Source organism: Plectropomus leopardus, chromosome 3, assembly GCF_008729295.1.
Source record: "Plectropomus leopardus isolate mb chromosome 3, YSFRI_Pleo_2.0, whole genome shotgun sequence".
Taxonomy (NCBI): domain Eukaryota; kingdom Metazoa; phylum Chordata; class Actinopteri; order Perciformes; family Serranidae; genus Plectropomus; species Plectropomus leopardus.
Genome location: NC_056465.1, coordinates 19740720 through 19760041, shown reverse-complemented (window position 1 = coordinate 19760041; position 19322 = coordinate 19740720). Strand labels below are relative to the sequence as shown.

At 37.5% G+C, this 19322-nt stretch overlaps 1 protein-coding gene across 1 annotated transcript in view; it reads left to right on the top strand.

Moving 5' to 3' along the window:
* ankrd13c (ankyrin repeat domain 13C) overlaps positions 1–15905 on the top strand; it is a 36494-nt gene extending 20589 nt beyond the window's left edge. Inside the window, exons 4-13 of the mRNA XM_042482321.1 lie at positions 689–774; positions 2377–2422; positions 3386–3452; positions 5990–6134; positions 7259–7390; positions 9127–9288; positions 13664–13743; positions 14244–14342; positions 14761–14861; positions 15006–15905. Coding sequence (XP_042338255.1) covers positions 689–774; positions 2377–2422; positions 3386–3452; positions 5990–6134; positions 7259–7390; positions 9127–9288; positions 13664–13743; positions 14244–14342; positions 14761–14861; positions 15006–15136 — 1049 coding nt within the window. The 3' untranslated portion in view covers positions 15137–15905. The remainder of the gene's footprint in view (positions 1–688; positions 775–2376; positions 2423–3385; positions 3453–5989; positions 6135–7258; positions 7391–9126; positions 9289–13663; positions 13744–14243; positions 14343–14760; positions 14862–15005) is intronic.
* Positions 15906–19322: the final 3417 nt, after the last annotated feature.

The window sequence follows — 19322 nt, the reverse complement described above, 5'->3', positions numbered from 1 at the left end:
CAGGATCACAGTTTTCATCTTGGAGGGGCAAAATCTAAACTATCATTTTTCTGTACAATGCTTCTATAATGCAGCATGGATTTGTCATCCTTTTTAATGTTTTTCTTTGTAAAATTAACTTATTAACTTATCAATTTTAGTCACATTTTAACTTTTTAGGTGGATTTTGCAACAACAGATGCATACATATCAAATCTTCCATCATCTTCTTTATTTTAAAGACTGAGGATGTGCTGCAGAGCAGAAGGCAGACACTCTCAAAAAAATGCTAATTTTGGAAGCACTGTCTAAAAGTTGTAAAGGTTCAGCGTGTACAAATGAAAATCTTTTTTTTTTTCATTCCGCAGTCGAATCATGATTAAGGAGAAGTTGGCTTTCATTTCATGTAGAGGAGGATGGTCTGCCAAAAGAAGAGCAATGTGGTGTAGAAATTAGTTAATAAATTAATAAAAATTAATAAATCTTCTTGGAGCAAGTTAAGTGGTGGGATCAGATTCAGCAAAAGCAAAAGGTTTTCTGAAAAGAAGAAATCACAGACAGTCGATATTGGAACAAATTACATTTATTTAATACAATATTTTTTTCAATTCAGCTATCACTTTGTTTTTACACTGCAAAGAATCTACCACATTGTTGATGCTTTTTGTCTCACTTCTCTTCTTCTCTGTCATTTCTCTGTGTCTATCAGTCACAGCGCTGCTAAGGAAGCTGAAGCAACAGTCCAGGGAGACTGTGGAGGACAAGAGGCCCAAGCTGCTGAAAGCCCTGAAAGAAGTAAGCAGGCCTCACTCAGCTCTCTGCTCCTGACATCTTAATGCTGATTCTGATCATCAGATCTACTTATTTCTCATTCTGCTCCAATCTTGTTGTCCCTTTTATCTTCACTTTATCGTCATCACAACAAAGCAAAGCCAGGAGGGACACATGCTAAATGTTAAATTAAACCTTAGTGGTTTTGTGGTGGTCTGGTATAACGTCACATGTACACACACACACACACACACACATTGTAAACATTGATTATCCTTCAGGGTTTCTTTGTCTGTGTGAAATGATGCCATACATGCACACACACTGTAAACATCAAGTCATGCACAGACAGACATGTATGCTTTTCAGAGCAACCACATGAGGAGCCTTTCTGTTCTGTTGTTGCCGCTAACATGAAGTTACGGAGGCCAAACTGTAGGCGTAATCATCTGGCGATTTTAGCTTCCAGGTCAGCTGTGCAGCAGCACCACCCCCACAAGAGAGTCAGGGAGTAAGTGAGCAGATGAGCAAATACAGCACCAGTGTAACAGAGGCAAACTATCTAAAACCTGGTGTTTGAACTGCATTTAAAGAGGCTACAATGGTATAGTCAGTACTGTTTAACCTTTTAAAACCTGGATCAGCATCAGTTTTCTTTTGCTGTGTTCAGATGCATTTTACAAGCTATTTAACCAATTTAAAGCTGAGTATTTGAAAAAAAAATCCACAGGGGAAAAAAGGCAGTGACCAACCTGGTAAGAAATGTCCCTCGAATTAAAAAAAAAAGTAAAATGTGACGAGAAAATGAATTTATGATAAGTTGAAAGAAAGTATAAAATATTTTTATTAAAACTGGGGAAATGTCAAGAAAACAATAATTTCACTTTTAAAATTATGTTCCAGTAAAACTTGATACATATATTGTTAAATAAATTTCAGCACTTTTTTTGGGTCATTTCCTTGTTTGTGTTAGTTTTGTACTTTTTTTGTCCTTATTTTGAGGTAATTTTCTTGTAACGTTTTTAATAATATTCTGGTCATGTCTCATTGCCTTTTCCCCATGTTTTTGAAAGAAATCAAACCAATTTGCCCAGGTTTCAAAGAGTTAAAGGTTGTTTTGATGTCTGAACACATTGCTTGACACTCAGCCGAGCCTGCGTTTGACGTGTTTGTTAGCCTTCCTGAATGATGAAGCAGAGATGAGATTTTTCTGCGTCATCCTTGTCTCTCGGAGATTATGTAGCTCTGGGAAGTGATGATCTCCCGCCAACTTGACATCATCACCAAATGCCAGACTGAGACCACCAGTGGTGATGAGGAGAGCATTTCATCCCATCTTAGTACCTCACAGGATAATTAGTCTGTACTGAGTTGTGTCAGTCAGACGTTATTAGTTGTGAGTTGACATAAAGGCTCATATTTACTCAGGTCTGTGTAAACTGAAAGGCTTTGTTGCAACATTTTTATTTCTAATCTGCATTTATTTCCATTTCAGTTTTTTGGGGGGTAAAAGTGATTGATTTAGTTATGTCTGTTTCATGTACATAGATTGCACCTTTTGCATATCCACATTTTCCGCTGATGTAATTTTAGTTGTGATTAAGATTTCTCTGTCTTTATTTGCAGCTTGGAGACTTTTACTTGGAGCTTCACTGGGACTTCCAAAGTTGGGGTGAGTCAAGCAACACCTTCTGTTGTCTTATGATAGTGGCACAAAACATTGTTTCACAGACATTTTCCACTCTAGAAATAGACCATGTGTCCTCAGTTAGGGTGTAGTCTGAAACACCAACAGAGGAGTGTGATACAGACAGGAAAATGTGATGGAGGCTGTGTGGTAAGTGACTGTTTATCTTTGCCATGAGGGACATTGACTGTTTGAGTCACAAGTGGCTACAGGCTGAAAATTACTCCTCCTGCTGGACATGAACGGACACACCATCCTCTCATGTCAACATCCCTTATTTTATGACTATATCAGGAATATCTGCTAATACCAGAAGCAGAATTTGTTCTCCAGCTTAATTTATACATAATTTACGCTGGTAAACTCTTACTGAATGCAGATGAAATAAACAGTGTGACTAAATGTACGTGCTGATAGTGGTACAGCAATATGTGCTTAGTCTGCACAAGTCTGGCCTCGGAGTGTGAGCCAGGGCTGAATTCTGTGTACTCACCATGTCTGTGTGAATTATTGACTAGGTGGGCACGATTATGTAATGGTTGCACGATAGTATCTAAATGTAAACTGGTTGTGTAACAGTGTGTTTGTAAATGGAAATTGTGTAGATAGTGAATTATTTGTAAGTTAGAGAGCTGAAGATTTGTGTGCCAAGAGAAGCATCAGGTTTAAACCAAGTCACCCCGAGTTCTGTCACAGGGAGTGCTTTGCATTTTTCGATGCAGTCCTTCACAGAATTATTTTGGGCTGTTAAAATATCTCGACTTTTGAGGAACAACAAGGGTAGTTCTGTTACTTTAGAAAGAGATACATATACAGCATATGTTAAACTAGTCTACACATCTATATGCTGCTGAGGCTTTGAAGAGGAAGGTCGTCTTCATTCTTGTGTGAGCTGTCTAAATTTAGACAGTGTTTCACACATCCTCACTGTATCTTTTCATGTTTCAGTGCCTTTGCTCTCCAGAATCCTGCCTTCAGACGCCTGTAAGATCTACAAGCAGGGCCTCAATATAAGGCAAGTCCTGTCAATAAATGTGATGCATTACAACTAAATGTGTGGTGTTTAAAGACAAAGTTAGGCAATTCTGCAGCTGCTTCGTAACACTAATATATTTTGTGGTGTCAAAGTAAACAAGAACAGCACCTTATGGAAATTAAACAGTGATTCTTGAAGAAAACTTTTTATGTTGGCATTTTGTCACTTTTAAGTCTCACTAATTCATCTGATATCTTGTGCTACACATTACAAACTCTCTTCCTCTTTCTCTCTACCTCCCCGTTTTTTCCCTTCAACCTAGTTTGGTTAACTAGAGTGTGAAATCAGTGCCCAGCAGTATGAGGAAGCTCAACGAGGACTTCTGTGTTTCAGTTTAAATCTGAGTCACAGAAGGAGAGTTACACTCCTTCTGTGTTCTGCCTAGCTCTCTTACAAAAGGCGTCAGCAGAAATTCGTCACACTCTGACGCACGCTGACACAACAATGACTGTACAGCAGGGATCCACGTCATTGTGTTTTGTGGCCTTGTGGGCGAAACACTAACACCAGGCCACGTTTTGGGTCACTTATAACAGCCATGGCAGCTTATATGTTAGACTTCTTGTTCCCAACTAGTGGGTCACCGTCCAAAAGTGGGTCACAGGTCCATTCTGAATTGACCACAAGTGACTTGTCAATTTTGGATAAACATACTTTATTACTGGCCTACAGACTTTTTAAGGACCTTGTTTTTTTTTCCGGTACAGCAACTGTTTATTGCCCTGTTCTTGGTATAATTTGACCTATTAACCCTTTGAAACCTGGATTTATATCAGTTTTCATGTGCTGCATTCAGACACCTTTCACAATTATTTAAAACATTTGAAACCTGAGCAAATTGGTTTGATTTATTTTAAAAACTTGTTCTCAGAAACTGGTTAAAGATGACAAGAAAAATAACCTGGATAAAGAGACGAAGAGTGAGAGGGCATCATTAGAAACTTATAAAAAAAAATGAGGAAAAATGTAAAGACAACTACAAGTATATTATTAGAATTACATATTTAAATTTATGTTACAGAGATGGATATATTTTTAGCACTTTCCTTTACGCCATATCCTTGCTTTTTTTTTACTTTTCTTTTTTGCTAATTTTGGGATAATTTCTTTTAAAGTTCCTCTTTGCTTTCTTAGTATGTTTTTAAAAGGAGTCAGGCCAGTTTGTTCATGTTTCAAAGGGTTAACATGCTTTGCCTTTGCAGCATGTGTGTTTTTATGACACAATAATACGCACTATTTTGGTTGCGGTGCTATTTATTGACTAAGTTTTAAGTAATTGCACTTAATTCTTACAATGTGTTTTATTTCATGGTGTTCTAAGCCCATGTTTTTTTTTTACACTTTGTCAAATAAAACCGAATATGTTATATTTATCTTATGTGTGGGTCTTGAACTTATGACAAAGGAAAAATCTGGAGCAGTTGGGAACCACTGTGCTAGACAAACCAGGGCAGCCCTTTATCCAGCAGATGTTTCTATATTTGGGTATCATAACAAATCAACTTCATCTAATTGAAGAATGAACGCAGCACATAAAAGGGTGTGTTTGTGTCTCTGTGTGCTGTTGCTGTATGAGATAACCCCTTGATGTGGAGCTTGTCATTATTCTCCAAAACTGCTCCTGGCTGTCTAATTTGGTATTCAAAATGCCCTCTTATTATCCTGGAGTTGCATGGAGAGAAAGAGGGCGAGTGAAGGAAAAAAACTGTCACTGCAAGTTCATTTACATTCTGGTGCTTACAGTGTGTCAGGCCTGTCATACCTACCCATAGCACCTACCACTTTTTTCTCGTCCTCACAAGCAGATCAGCTATTCTCTTTGTTGTCATGCCTCATTCCAAGGCTATCCAATTTGACAGAAAAAAAGATGCTTGAAATGTGTTGTTGGTCTCCCATGGCAGTGATTACCATACACATTGTCTCTAAACTCTCAGTGCAAAGGTGTGACATCCATCACAGCTTTTCTTTTTGCTTACAGTTTTGAAGCTGTGTTTGCTCGTGTCTTGGCGGTGGCCAAAGTTAAACTCGCTGCAGCTCTTTTGCTGTCGTCCTCCATTTCCTTTCCCTTGTTTAGCTGCCTTCTCCTCATGTATAGAACAGGGTTACTGTGGATCCTCAGAAAGTCTTAAAAGGCACTGAATTTATACATCTAAAAATAAGGTTTTAATTATCATATAGATGTTTAAAATCTATATCTTTTTTTTCAAAAGTCTTAAAAACACTTAGACATTGTAGGTGGGATTTTAATAATCTTTTTCTGACATTGCATTGAAAAAGCCCACAATAATCAGGTGAGATTAAAACATAGAGACAGAACGCCTCCTGCATCAACATCAACACAGTCATGTTTTATGTTGCAATAAATATTTGAAAAATAAATAAAAATCACCCCTTACCTAATTAATTAATGTTGGTACCTGTTTTTTCTCCTTAAAATATTGGCTGCTGTGAAATTGGTCTTAAATGTCTTTCCCACATCTAACCCTTTCTCTGTATGTGTATATTTGTGTTTATAGATTGGACACTACCCTTATAGACTTTACAGACATGAAGTGTCAGCGTGGGGACCTCAGTTTCATCTTCAACGGCAACGCCATCCCCTCAGAGTCCTTTGTTGTGCTTGACAACGAGCAGAAAGTCTACCAGCGGATACATCACGAGGTGCGCGAGACACATAATGAAACACTGAAATCCTCACTTGCTCACAAGTTTGCAGTTTTCTTTATGACCCACATTAAGTGCTGCAACTAAAAATGATTTTCTTATTGAAAAACCTTTCAAATATTTTCTTGCAGGTCTTATATATATCATTAAAAGTACTCAAATAGTCTTAAGTTAGAATTTGTGAGATCTTAATTACTACAAACAGTTAATTTAATTTAATTTATCCATCTTTTGATTTCTTTTTTTAAAAATAAGTTGAGCTCTTCTGCACGGTCTGCATTTATAATGTAACAAATCATTAAACCTACCACTGAACCGTATACTGTCTCTTTACTTCCCACATAAAACCTATCTCTGTGTGGGACTACATGTAACTCTTACCTTTGCACTTAGCTGCAATTCTTGAACAAGATGATTTGTTCAAAAATCAATTTTAATTTGGTTAAAAATTGTGTAGAACAGTCTTAACTGTAGACACCTTTCTTTATTTATCGTATTATCCAAAAATTATTTTTAAAAAAAATAGAAAAAAAACTGGCTTTATATTATCCCCAGAGCCATACTCAGATATCTTCTTTTGCTCGACCAACACTTAAAAGCTAAAAAATGTTTAGTTCACTGTCACCCAAGACAAAGAAAAGCAGCAAATGATCATATTTTTCACACCTTTCGCTTGAAAGATGACCCTAACAAATAACTGATAGTCAAATTTTTTTCAGATTATTTTTCTATAAATTGACTAATCAGTTATTTCTTTTAGCTGTATTGCATTATTGGTCAAAAAGAACAACAAACTAGTAATTTTTTGCAGATGCCAGAGTAAAGGCTGTTAAAATTAGAGAGGTTCAACCCCTGATGAGCATGAATGTTCTCCGTAAATGACAGGGCAGTGTTCCTACATGTTTAGATATTTCTTGTGAGTGGAAAATTTGACCCGAGTGTGAAACTTGACAAAAGGTCAGATTGCCAGTGTCATTAACAATCAGTCTCTGGGAAGCATTAGTATTCATGCAACATTTTTGCACAATCTGGCCAGCAGTTATTGAGATTTTTTTACTCTGATGGTGCTTTTTACCTCACACTGTATCTTTAGTTTCCCTGACACTGTCTTCTACTTTCAGGAGTCGGAGATGGAGACAGAGGAGGAAGTGGACATTCTGATGAGCAGCGACGTGTACTCTGCCACACTCTCCACTAAGTCCATCACCTTTTCCAGGGCGCAGACCGGCTGGCTGTTCAGAGAGGACAAGACGGTCAGAGTCCAGTGTTGTAGTTGTGTTGTGGTTGTTGTTATGATATCATGACCCCCACCACACCGGCTTTTCCACAGTCAGCTGTGGGTCTCGGGGTTCCACCTGGATGTGGAATTTCTGGAATGTTTAGTAGCTTTACTCAGACAGACAGTTGGGAATTTGATCAGTTCTCTTGGTAAGGCAGGAAATTGAAGGTACACAGATGTATATCAGGATGTATGTTACAGATTATGTGTAACATAACATCAATGATGATGGTTTTCAGCTGCTTTACTCAAAAGGATCTCAGGCTGGTGACCCCTTTACAACTTGTCTGGCCTGAAAAAACTCAAATGGATGAAATATTTAAAGGTCTGACAGTGTGCTGGTTATGCTCTTTTCTGCAGAGCAGCAGACGGCTCAGGCCACAGACTCCTGTCCAGCAGCAGCAGTCTCATGTCAAACACAGAGTGAGAGGAGGGCTTAGGGAATCAATATGCTGCATGCAGCTGTACAATGAATTGTGTATTTACCTGTTTTAAGCAGTCACACTTGCTGTAAAGTTGCAGTGATTGGACAAAATTGCAGGGCCGCACAGAGTTCAGGGAATGGCTGAATTTGCATTCATTCTTGTCATTGCAACATGGTTGTATCATATATTTTACTGTGTATATTTGGATCGGCCTGGTCTGAACTTGTTTTTTGTTCTTTTCCCCTTTTGTTTTAATGTTTTTGGGCAAATAAATTCAGTCACTATTTTGTGTTATAGGGGTCATACAAGGTGCTTGAGGTGCTTGAAGTACTTTAATTTAACTACTGTAATACCTTTATAATTGCACATTTTTAGCTTGTTCCTTGAAAAAGTACTTGAGTATAACAGAGGAGCCCAAAATGATAAGTGATTTTATAAATGTGTTAGATAAAAGGTTTTAAACTTGGAAGCCAAGAAAGGCTGTGCTTGCAATTATTTTCTAATGCCGTATGAGCTTCAAACCCTGCCTGGTAAATGCAAAATATTAAATATTATGCACCAGGATGTCGTGCTGGCCTCCAAAACAGTCACACCAAAGCAGCATTATGGGTGGGTGTGAGTTTTTAGCTGTAATTTGGCAAAAATAAGCAGCCGTGTGTGTGTGTAACTGTTGAGAATATTTCTTTGTGTTTGTTGGTTGCAGGGGGGGCTTCTACTGCAATTTTGTCCTTTCCCAACCACATGCCCAATAACTTGACCAGTTAATTAAGGATAAATTAATTTTAGGTCCCGATTGCATGTGTTTGCTACGAATTTGCACAATTCTCTTACAAAATGTGGTTGTGGAGAAAACACGTTCATCCTTGAAAATAGAAAAGAGTCCTCAAAAAAGTACTTGAAAGTCCTTGAATTTGACTTGCTCCTGCCTGTACAAGCCTATCTGTAAATGTTGTTTCCCTGCATCTTGTGGTTATCTCACCCCGTAAGCCTTCCTCTGTCAGAATCTACTACAGTTTTGCTGCTCCTTGCTGTAGACTGTCTACTCTCCTGATCATATTTCCTGCACTACATCTCCCACACCAAGCAGGAAAGAGAGTAAATAAATCAACTACAGGTGATAGGCTCAGAGTTAAAAGCAACACAGGCAGGGGGCATGAAAGTGGTGGATGAGTTATGTGGGTATTGCTTTTTGTCCTGTTGCTCCTTTGTCCTTTTCACACGTGTTTAAAAGGGAAATTGGTGACTCAGCAGGGGGGACTTATCAAACTGTTTCTTCTCCCACCAGGAGCGCGTGGGAAACTTTCTGGCTGATTTCTACTCTGTGAACGGCCTGGTGCTCGAGTCCAGGAAGAGACGGGAGCATCTGAGCGAGGAGGACATTTTGAGGAACAAAGCCATCATGGAGAGTCTAAGCAAAGGAGGGAATCTCATCGAGCAGAACTTTGAGGTGAGTCAGGCCTCGGATATGAATGTCACTTGTCATTTCAGCGGCGTGATGGAGGACGCAGACAGAGAGAATCTAATTTACTGTCCACAGTGCCCCCGCCACCATTACACATGAAGTTATTATTGGGCTTATGTGGCATCACATTACAAACATCCTGCCATAGATTGGTGATTGAAACCCGCTCTTTGATAACATGAGAATATGACTAACACTCACCATGGCAATCTTAAAAAGAAGACACAGAATCTCCCACTGTGCCTCTTATGTAGCTGACAATACAATCTGTACCTCAAGTGTCTTCAGTCTGCAGCAAACAACAGATCAGGACACTGTCGATCTAAGAATTTCTGAAATATTTAGTAGTAGACTATTTCATTTATTGTTATTATATCATTTACAGGACATCATTAGCCCTTTTGTGATCTTGCGATCGATCGATCAATCAATCAATCAATCAGTCCATAAAGACTTTATTTGTACTTAATAAAAATAGAAATTGAGGAAACAAAATAACTGAAATAATTAGTAATAAGAACATTATTATGACTAACATCAATATTAATAGTAATAATAATTATTGTTGTTATTATTGTTGTTGTTGTTTTTAATGATAATAATAATAATATACTCAAAAAAATACATAAGAAGCAAATGAAAGGATAAGGCATACAGTAGAATAATGAATAAATGTTTTAAAAATGATAGTAAAATTATATACCAACTAGTAAAACAGTTAAACGGACAAAAATCTATAAATAAATAGTCAATAAATAGGTAAATAAAGAAGGATTAAAGAGGTAGGTCTAATTTGCATGCTCATGATATCTGAAGAACTGTGAAGACAAAGCAAATTAAAATGATAAGGGGAAAAAATGTGGTGTTATAAATTGTTACAGAGAAAACAAAAATTCATCGTGATTCTCTAAACAATCAGCAACATTCAGCCTTGCAAAGGCCACCCCTTAATCAGAAAGTACAACCCCCAGAGCAGGAACTAAAGATTCTGCAACCGAAACTGTCTTACAGAGACTAAATTTAGTCCCTTGTCCCTCTGGTGGAAATGCGTTTAGTACTTTAAAAGGTTCTTGGTCCCTCAGTTAAGTCCCTGTGGTGGAAACATCACCCTACATGTACCTTTCTGCACTGACAGTAAACACTTTTCTCTTTGAGATATGTGATATACAAGTTCTCCAGGTTTGATGTAGTTATCACAAAATCTCATCTACATATCCCCTCCTGTTTATTTTCATTCAGTGAAGTCGCACAGTGAGTCAGTCAAATCTGACTAAACTTGTACTGCGTTTAGTTGAATTTTCGGGCCACGTAGAGTGACAGACATTGTTGATCTTTGTCTTCATAAAGAAACTTGGAGGGTTTCTTAGCGTAAAACATAGAATAAATGACAGCTAATAGAGCACAGCTGTACATTTAGAACAAAGATGCACCTATAACAGACACTTTGTGACTCGCTGCTTTTTAGTAAAACTGAGATCCAGCTGGAGCATTGCTGTCGATAAGCATCCTGTTTACTTGTACCTGCAGCGAAACCACCAGTCCAGTCCTGAAACTGTCCTGTCTCGCTGGAACCTTGGGGTAGGATAAGAGTCTCTCCAACAAAATAATCCTCACAGTGCTCACTACTGTATCTGTGTACATATAAATCCTGTTGAAACAGCATGGACTCTCTGCCAGACCCTGTCAGTCAACTTTGCATGGTTTAATGAAAAATTCCTGTCTGATTCCACGCTGTTGTTTCTTTGACTTTTTATTTTATATTTCGGACATGAAAACAAAACGAGTATCTGCCCACTATCACTGGGGTCTCGTCCACTTTCCCCTTTCATCCACCATGCATGAATTTGAACTCCAGCACTGCCACCTAGTGGTAAAAGCAGAAAAACTGCACCCTCACAATCACAGGGGTGACTCTCCCACCCACCGTCACTCTAGTATGTTCCAGAGTTTGCTTAGAAAGCCGTCGTCTAAACACTGACCATAAAGCCAGTCGCACTGCGCAGTCAAAGCCTCTCAATACTCAATGGATGCTCGATTGTTTTCTGTAGACCCCCGTTGTTCTGTGCTGGGCTTTGTCTCTATCATCACAGTGTCCTCTGTTGTCTGTCATTGTATTTATACTCATTTGAATCAGTGCCCACTTATGTTCAAAAGAGAAAAGCTGTGTTTTAGTGAGTCTCGGTGTGGATGTAGAAGTAGTTTCCTCTCCCACCGCAGTGGAAAATGATCTCAGTGGGTGAGAGAAAAAAAGCAGCTGCTGTGACGTAGCTGTGTTTACCACAGCGAGGGCGAGCAGGTCAGCTCTGCGCCTGTGGACACAGGGAAGTGTGGGGGGCTTTTGAACAGGGCTTGACACTATTGACCACATGGATGAAGGCTAAAACCCCCAGTGCCATGGAATGATGGAGGGGTGGGACCAGCATACCAGCAGATCAGGGCCTCTGCAGGCTGTGTGTACTCTGTCCTCGTCACAACAATACACCGGAGCTGATATACACAGTGTGAGAGCGAGCACTCAACAAGGCCGCAGCCCACAGTGAAAACACCAAAACATTTCTGTGATGACTGCGGTGTAGGTGGGAATGAAGGAAGATACCGTCTCTGTTTGATTCACACAGCTGACTGTTGGCGCAGTCAGGTGTCTCATCGTCCACAGCATTTTTTCACATTATTCTGCCCTAGTTGCCTTATTTAACCACAGCTTACAAAAGAGAGGTCAGCTGGTGTGAGTCAGTGTGAACGTTGGCAAGAAGAGCCAGTTCATTTTAGTGAAAAAAAGGATGGAGCTCACTGCAGTCCTAGTTCAGGCCCAGCAAGAGCAGATCGTCCAATCTTAAAGTGACGCTGAGGAAGAAATATCAGTTAATTCAAGACGGCCGAGTCAAGATCGTGTTTCTTGGGAAACTTGGATTATTTGATATGAGGAGGAAACTCCTACATGTTTTTATCTGGGTGCTTTGGAGTGAGGTTTGTTTGGTTTGCTGGGGAGTGGAGTCACAGTAGATAACAGAAATGATCTGAAAAAGGGTTCTATTATTATTTAGAGTAAGGGATGTCCCGATCGGATCAGAAGGATAGATATCAGGCCTGATCAATGCATTTTTTAATTTACTGGGATCGGTTATTTTGAGCCCATACCCCAACCAAGCAATTGTTTACGTTCGCTGTCACATCATCATAACCGGAGAGCACGGTATGCGGCATCTAACGAGATGAGATGAGATGATGAGCTTCCAGTATCTTACTGTATGCGTCTTACTGAGTGCCCTGCATCGTTCGGCTTATTTATTCGTCCACGATCGATTTTGTCGATTGCCTTTATTTATGTTTTGCTACAGCGATGAGTTGAATATGTTTATTGGACTTGTTCTGTTTGTCACCACAGTTATTTTCCTCCAGTTCTTTGCTGTAGGTGTTTTGCGCATATAAAGGTACAACCCGTAACCAAAGAAAGTAAACAGAAAAAGAAAGTAAACAGCTACAACCAGTAAATACAGCAACAGTTCATCCTCAACTTGCAAAGTTCCCACCCCAGCAGACATCCATCTTAGACTGTAAATTATACCGACTGCAGAATTTGTATAAATTTAGTACTCTGAAGTGTAAATGCAAAAAGGATTAACAGCAGAAACACTGTTTTTCAAGAAGAACAAGTATGCAGCTAAATTAAACAACTCCCTGTGAAAATAGTATCACTCTTCAAGTGTCAGATGTTTAGTAGTGCACTAAATTATTGTTATTTAGTTCTACGGAGTGTGGAAAGCTGAACATGCCGGACAGGGCACTGTGGCGTTAGTGATACACTGAGGCCTCTAGTGGGCTGTGCATGTCATCTCTCTGAGGAAATAAATTCAGGCTAAAACGTTGAAATAATATTTAAGAGATTCCATCACGTGACTGAGGTCTTCCTACACTAATGAGCTCAATTCATCTCTCTCAATTTATTGTTTTTAATTTTGTGTTTTAATGTGTGTTCTCATATTTTAATTGCTGTTGTTGTATTTTAAAATGTTGGGCTGCTATGACAACTTGATTAATTAGGTAATCTATCTATCTATCTATCTATCTATCTATCTTTCAGTCTGTCTAGCTATCTCTGTCTGTGTGTCTGTCTGTGTGTCTGCTGTTGAACAAGAATGGGGAGCTCACTGTTTTGACTAATTAAATGGCCATTTCAAAAACATTGATAGTTTAATCTTATTGTTCGATCCTCCGTTTCATGTTTCATCTGACATCAGTGTGAATTTTAAAAAAGTTTTCATGGTTATTTCATTGTTTTTATAGGTGTTGCCCTGCAGTTTATAGATCTGCACCTAACATGTTGTTTTTTCTGTTTGTTTGTTTTCTTTTTGCTCTTCAGCCTGCGAGGAGGCAGTCTCTAACTCCCCCTTCACCCAACACTATATCCTGGGAAGAATACATCACTGCTGACAATGGAAAGTAGGTTTTTACAGGGGAACTAGATCGATAAGTGGAGTCAATGCCACACAGACACACTGTATTTGTAAATGAAGGAACACATTTTTGTGTCTTGTCAAATCAAGATGGATAGATAGACAGACAGACAGACGGACAATTTGGGATTAATAAAGTGTCGTATCAGCTTTTTCGTAGCAGTGACAAATGACATAAATACATTTAAACAACAGTGATAACTTAAACACAGTAAAAACAGATGCAAAGAATATGGTGACTGAAAGCCGGTAACTATCTTAATAAATAAATAAATATAGATAATGGCAAAATAGTGGAGAGATGATTCTGATTTCTGATTCTGCAGAATCATTTAATCTGTGTAATTGCCGTGCACATTTTTGAGCATATTGTCTCCTCGTACACATTGCATCCAATATTAATTATATAATTTTTTTTATTGATATATATATATATTCTCGTTTTTGTGACATTACTTTCTGATTGATTGTCGTTTCTCCGCTCAGAGCTCCTCATCTAGGAAGAGAGCTGGTCTGCAAAGAGAGCAAGAAAAACTTCAAAGCCACGATAGCCATGAGTCAAGACTTCCCTCTGGGCATCGAATCGTGAGTCTTCTCTTCGACCTTCGCATCCAGACTATTATTGAAAAGCAGGCAGCCAAAATTTCTCTAGCATATGCAGAGTGATGATAAAAAGGGAAATTAGTGAAGATTGTGCAAATGAAAATTGGAATTGAGTCTTTACTGCTTTTCCTCATCCCTGCCCTACATTTACTAAAAAACCTGGCTTTGTTTTAGTCCTTTTTCATTTAAAGGTTTTAGTTATATTTTATTCTCTAATGACTGATTGTGTTTCAGCTTCAGTGTATCAAAGTATCAAAGTTCTGTCCCGTGGAAGTTTTGGATGGTTGATTCTGTTTATACAAGCAGCAAATCAAGTTACTGCTGTTGTAGAAATTATTACGTTAACCATTGTAATCTAACAAGAGAACCAATTATTTTTTTTTTTTTTGTTCTCCGTCAGGTTATTGAATGTTCTGGAGGTGATTGCACCCTTCAAGCACTTTAATAAACTCAGGGAGTTTGTTCAGATGAAGCTCCCCCCTGGCTTTCCTGTCAAACTCGGTAAGTAGATTTTTCATTTGATTTATTCTCCAGCTCATTTCAAAACACGGGAAGAAATCTACCACAGACAGGTGTTAAATTTCAAACTAAGCCTGTGAGATTTCCAGAGATATAATTAGTAGTTCTACTCATGTTTCCCTGCAGACATCCCTGTCTTTCCTACGATCACAGCCACTGTGACGTTTCAGGAGTTTCGCTACGACGAGTTTGATCAGTCAATTTTTACCATTCCCAACGACTATAAAGAAGACCCTAGCCGTTTCCCTGACCTTTAACCTCTCAAGTTTGAACAGGAGACAAACGTGCAACGAGGCAACGTTATGCTACAAAACATAATTTTTGAATTACGAAAGGAATAATGGAGGGAAAAAGTATTGTTTCTCGACAGTTTATGGATTTCCATCACCCATGTCAATCCTGAACGCAAACGGCAACAAAACCATTGAGTTTGACATACAGGACTTGAAAAGCTGATGGAGGCCTACAATGGCATCGACAGTCGACATCTCCTCAAATTAACAAAGAGTTTTGAAGCTCAGCGTTCCAGGTTTTTACTTACACCTTCAGATTTGGTTTAATCCATCAGCCGAGGCAGGGAGTGCAACAAACATGGAGCTGAGAGTCTGAATGTCTTATCAGCAAAAGGGCATTGAAGTTAAAAATAAGTGACAGCAGAGCAAAGACAGACATCCAGTTCAGTTGATGCTATGTATTTAAGTATGTAAGTAATGTTTATAAAGGGAATGTGTTAAACTGACCTGTAGTAAAGCACTGATATTAATGTGTGAGTCGTTGGGGAGGATTTCCACCAAAAATGACATTTTAGGTTTTTTTCCTGCTTCAGTAAAAAAAAAATGTAATATTAGATCTGATGTCACACCTGTAATAATTATATTATAATAAAATCAGTTTTTGCACTCAATTATTTAACAATATCAAATTTAGTAAAGTGGCATCTTTTGTAGGTTAAAAACCTAAAAATCAGTTTTTGCAGAATTCCTTTAAGTGTATGCGAGTGTGTGTGTATGTTTTGGTGTGTGTGTGTGTGTGTGTGTGTGTGTGTGTGTGTGTGTGTGTGAGACATTGATTACCGTGGGCATGGAGTAGCATCACTGAACTTTTGGGCACTATTTAGATCCACTACAGCCACTCTACATTAAGTTGAGTTCATAAATGCTCATTTTGTGATACTCAACCCTTAATCCTGCATTTTAAAATGTTATCGTTTAATCAAGGCAACGCTAGAAATGTTGCAATCTTTATGGTACCACAACGTTTTCTCTTAGTTTGTTGGAGTGGCAGCGTGTGTAAGTAATGATGTCTAAGCCTTTTGGTTTCCTACTACATCTTTGTAAACTATGTAACAAACTGTACAATCGTGCTAAAAAAAAGAGAGGTCGGGATTGTATAGGAGGTAGTGATTAGAAAATGAATGAATGAATGACTGCAACATTCATGCCATTTTTACACCCTAACAAGAACCAGGCTTCCCCCCTTCACAGTTGTAAATATGTGTTTTATGAGCCTTTGTCTTTGATGTTCTGGGGTTTTTTTTCAGTTTGAGATGTCCTCTGCAAGAGGAGGAGTTGCGGATTTGTTTTTCTTTGTTTTCCCTCTTTTTTTTTTTAATGTAGCGTTACAAATTAAATGAGAGTTTGTTGATTTGTAACATGGTGGCTGTTGCTATTTTTGTACATACTTGTAACGTTTTAAAGGAAAAGTGAGTCTCTTAATTCTTTTGTCGTTATTTCCCTTCTCACTTAATCAGATATCCCTTACAACCTCCTCCAGATGTTTTTAACAAAAGATCATGTCCACAAGGTAAAAGCACAAAGCACAGAGCTTCCTCTGAAAATGTAGTCCAGGTTTTGACTGGAGGCAAGAAAAGTTAAACTCATAAGGAGAATAAATTTGCTTTATTACATCCATATTCAGTATCATAACCAAATACAGTACATTACATGTTTCTCAGTATAGGTAAATGCAGCTAAAGTTACAGGAAGTGTGCCTCCTCACTGACAAAACGCTTGACTTTTTATTTGATGCTCCTTCCGTTCTTTAGCTGCTTGAATTTTCCATGCTTTAAGTAGGAATTTAATCCATTTAAATGTCTGTTTTACAGCAAAACTGTTGTATAAGTCTGCGACACTATTTTCATATAAAATGTACTAAAATAAAAACTCCACATATCTTTAATTTTGGACTCCCATGTCATTTGTGTTCCTAAGTTACTGTTTTAATAAATGAAAAAGAATATAATGGAAAATGCCAAAGTATAGATGGTCATGTTAAATGTTGTAGTATGATATATTATGCCTCAAAAGATTTATTTTACAAATGCTAAAATTAAATGAGTGTTACAATTCATGTTAAAATCATAGTTCACCATTTACTGTAAATTAATACGGAAAAAAAAATTTAAAAAACATTACATATAATTCAACGTGTGTGTGTGTGTGTGTGTGTGTGTATGTGTTTGTATATATATGTACACAAACACATATATACATGGTTGAATCTGTTAATACAAGCAGCAAATCAAGTTACTACTACTATAACAAATGAACCAAATGCACAAGTGCAAAAAAATGTCATATTATACTTTGTCGAATATCTTCTTGAAAAAGTCATGGCATAGTAGTATAGGCTTAAGATTCTACCAAAAAAATTACGTCTTAGTATAGTATGTCAAATACCTAAATTTAAAAAAAAGTCATAGCATAATATATCGTTTAAAGATCATAAAAAGAGATAGTACAGTATTTCATCCAAAAAAATAAAAAGTAATGGTTATGTATGTTGTCCAAAATTGCATGCAAAAGGCAAAGTATACAAAATTGCAAAATATTGCAAAAAACTGTAATACTATAGTATGTCATCCAACATGCCATAAAAAAAGTCATACTACAGCATTTCGTCCAAAATCCCACGAGAAAGTAATGCTATAGGATGTCATCCAAAATACCATAAAAAAGTCTGACTAAAACATGTTGTCCAAACTCACATAAAAAAAGTCATACTATAGCATGTCGTTCTGAATCGCATAAAAATGTGATACTATATCATGTTATCCTAAATCTTTTTTTTTTAAAAAAACTCATACTAGAGCATGTCATCATAGATTTTATAAAAAAAAGTCATTCAATAGCGTCCTAAATCACACAAAAAAAGTAATGCTATAACATGTTGACCAAAATAGCACAATAATGTCCTGATATAGCATATTGTCCAAAATTGCAATAAAATCTCAAACTGTATAGAATGTCGTCCAAAATTTGATAAAGATGTCGAACTTAAGCATGTCGTCCAAAACTGCATGAACAACTCGTACAATAGCATGTTGTCAAAAATCGCATGAAAAAGTTATACTATAGCATGTCGCCCAAAATTTCAAAATAAAGAATGGCTGGAAGTGCCTTATTATGGCTCATAGAATCGCGTAATGGCATAGCATGTGGAAAAGAGGATCAAAACAAAAAACAGCCAAAAAGGTCATATTTTAAAATGTCAAAAAAACAGCCAAACATCGCATTCTATGGTAGGGCGGACAATCTTGAATTTTGATATTTTCAAAAATTGGCTGGAAATGTCTTTTTTTTTTTAGCTCATACATACATGTAATAGCATAGCATACATGTAATAGCATGTGGAAAAAAGGATCAAAAAATTCCAAAAATGTCATGTTTTAGCATGTCCAAAAACCGACCGAAAATGCCATGCTATAGTATGGCAAAAAATCTCAAATTTGAAGTTTTCAAAAACTGGCTGGAAATGCCTTATTATGGTTCACAGAGACACGTAATAGCATAGCATGTGGAAAAAAGGATCAAAAAACACCAAAAAGGTCATATTTTAGCATGTCAAAAAAATGGCCAAAAATCGCATGCTATAGTATGGCGAAAAATCTCAAATTTGACTTTTTCAAAAAATGGCTGGAAATGCCTTATTATAGCTCATAGAGACGCGTAATAGCATAGCATGTGGAAAAAAGGATCCAAAAACGCCAAAAAGGTCATATTTTAGCATGTCAAAAAATGGCCAAAAATCGCATGCTATAGTATGGCGAAAAATCTCAAATTTGACTTTTTCAAAAAATGGCTGGAAATGCCTTATTATAGTTCACAGAGATGCGTAATAGCATAGCATGTGGAAAAAAGCATCAAAAAATGCCAAAAACCTCACACTTTAGGATGTCGAAAAAATGGCCAAAAACTGTATGCTTTAGTATAGCGAAAAATCTCAAATTTTGACATTTTCAAAAAATTACTGGAAATGCCATATTATAGCTTATAAAAACGCGTAATAGCATAATGTGGAAAAAAGGATCAAAAAACACCAAAATTTTCAGATTTTAGCTTGTCAAACAAAATGGCCACCAATCGCATGCTATCGTATGGCGAAAAATCCTACATTTTGACGTCATAAAAACTGCTAAAAAAGACATATAATAGGTTGTAGCGA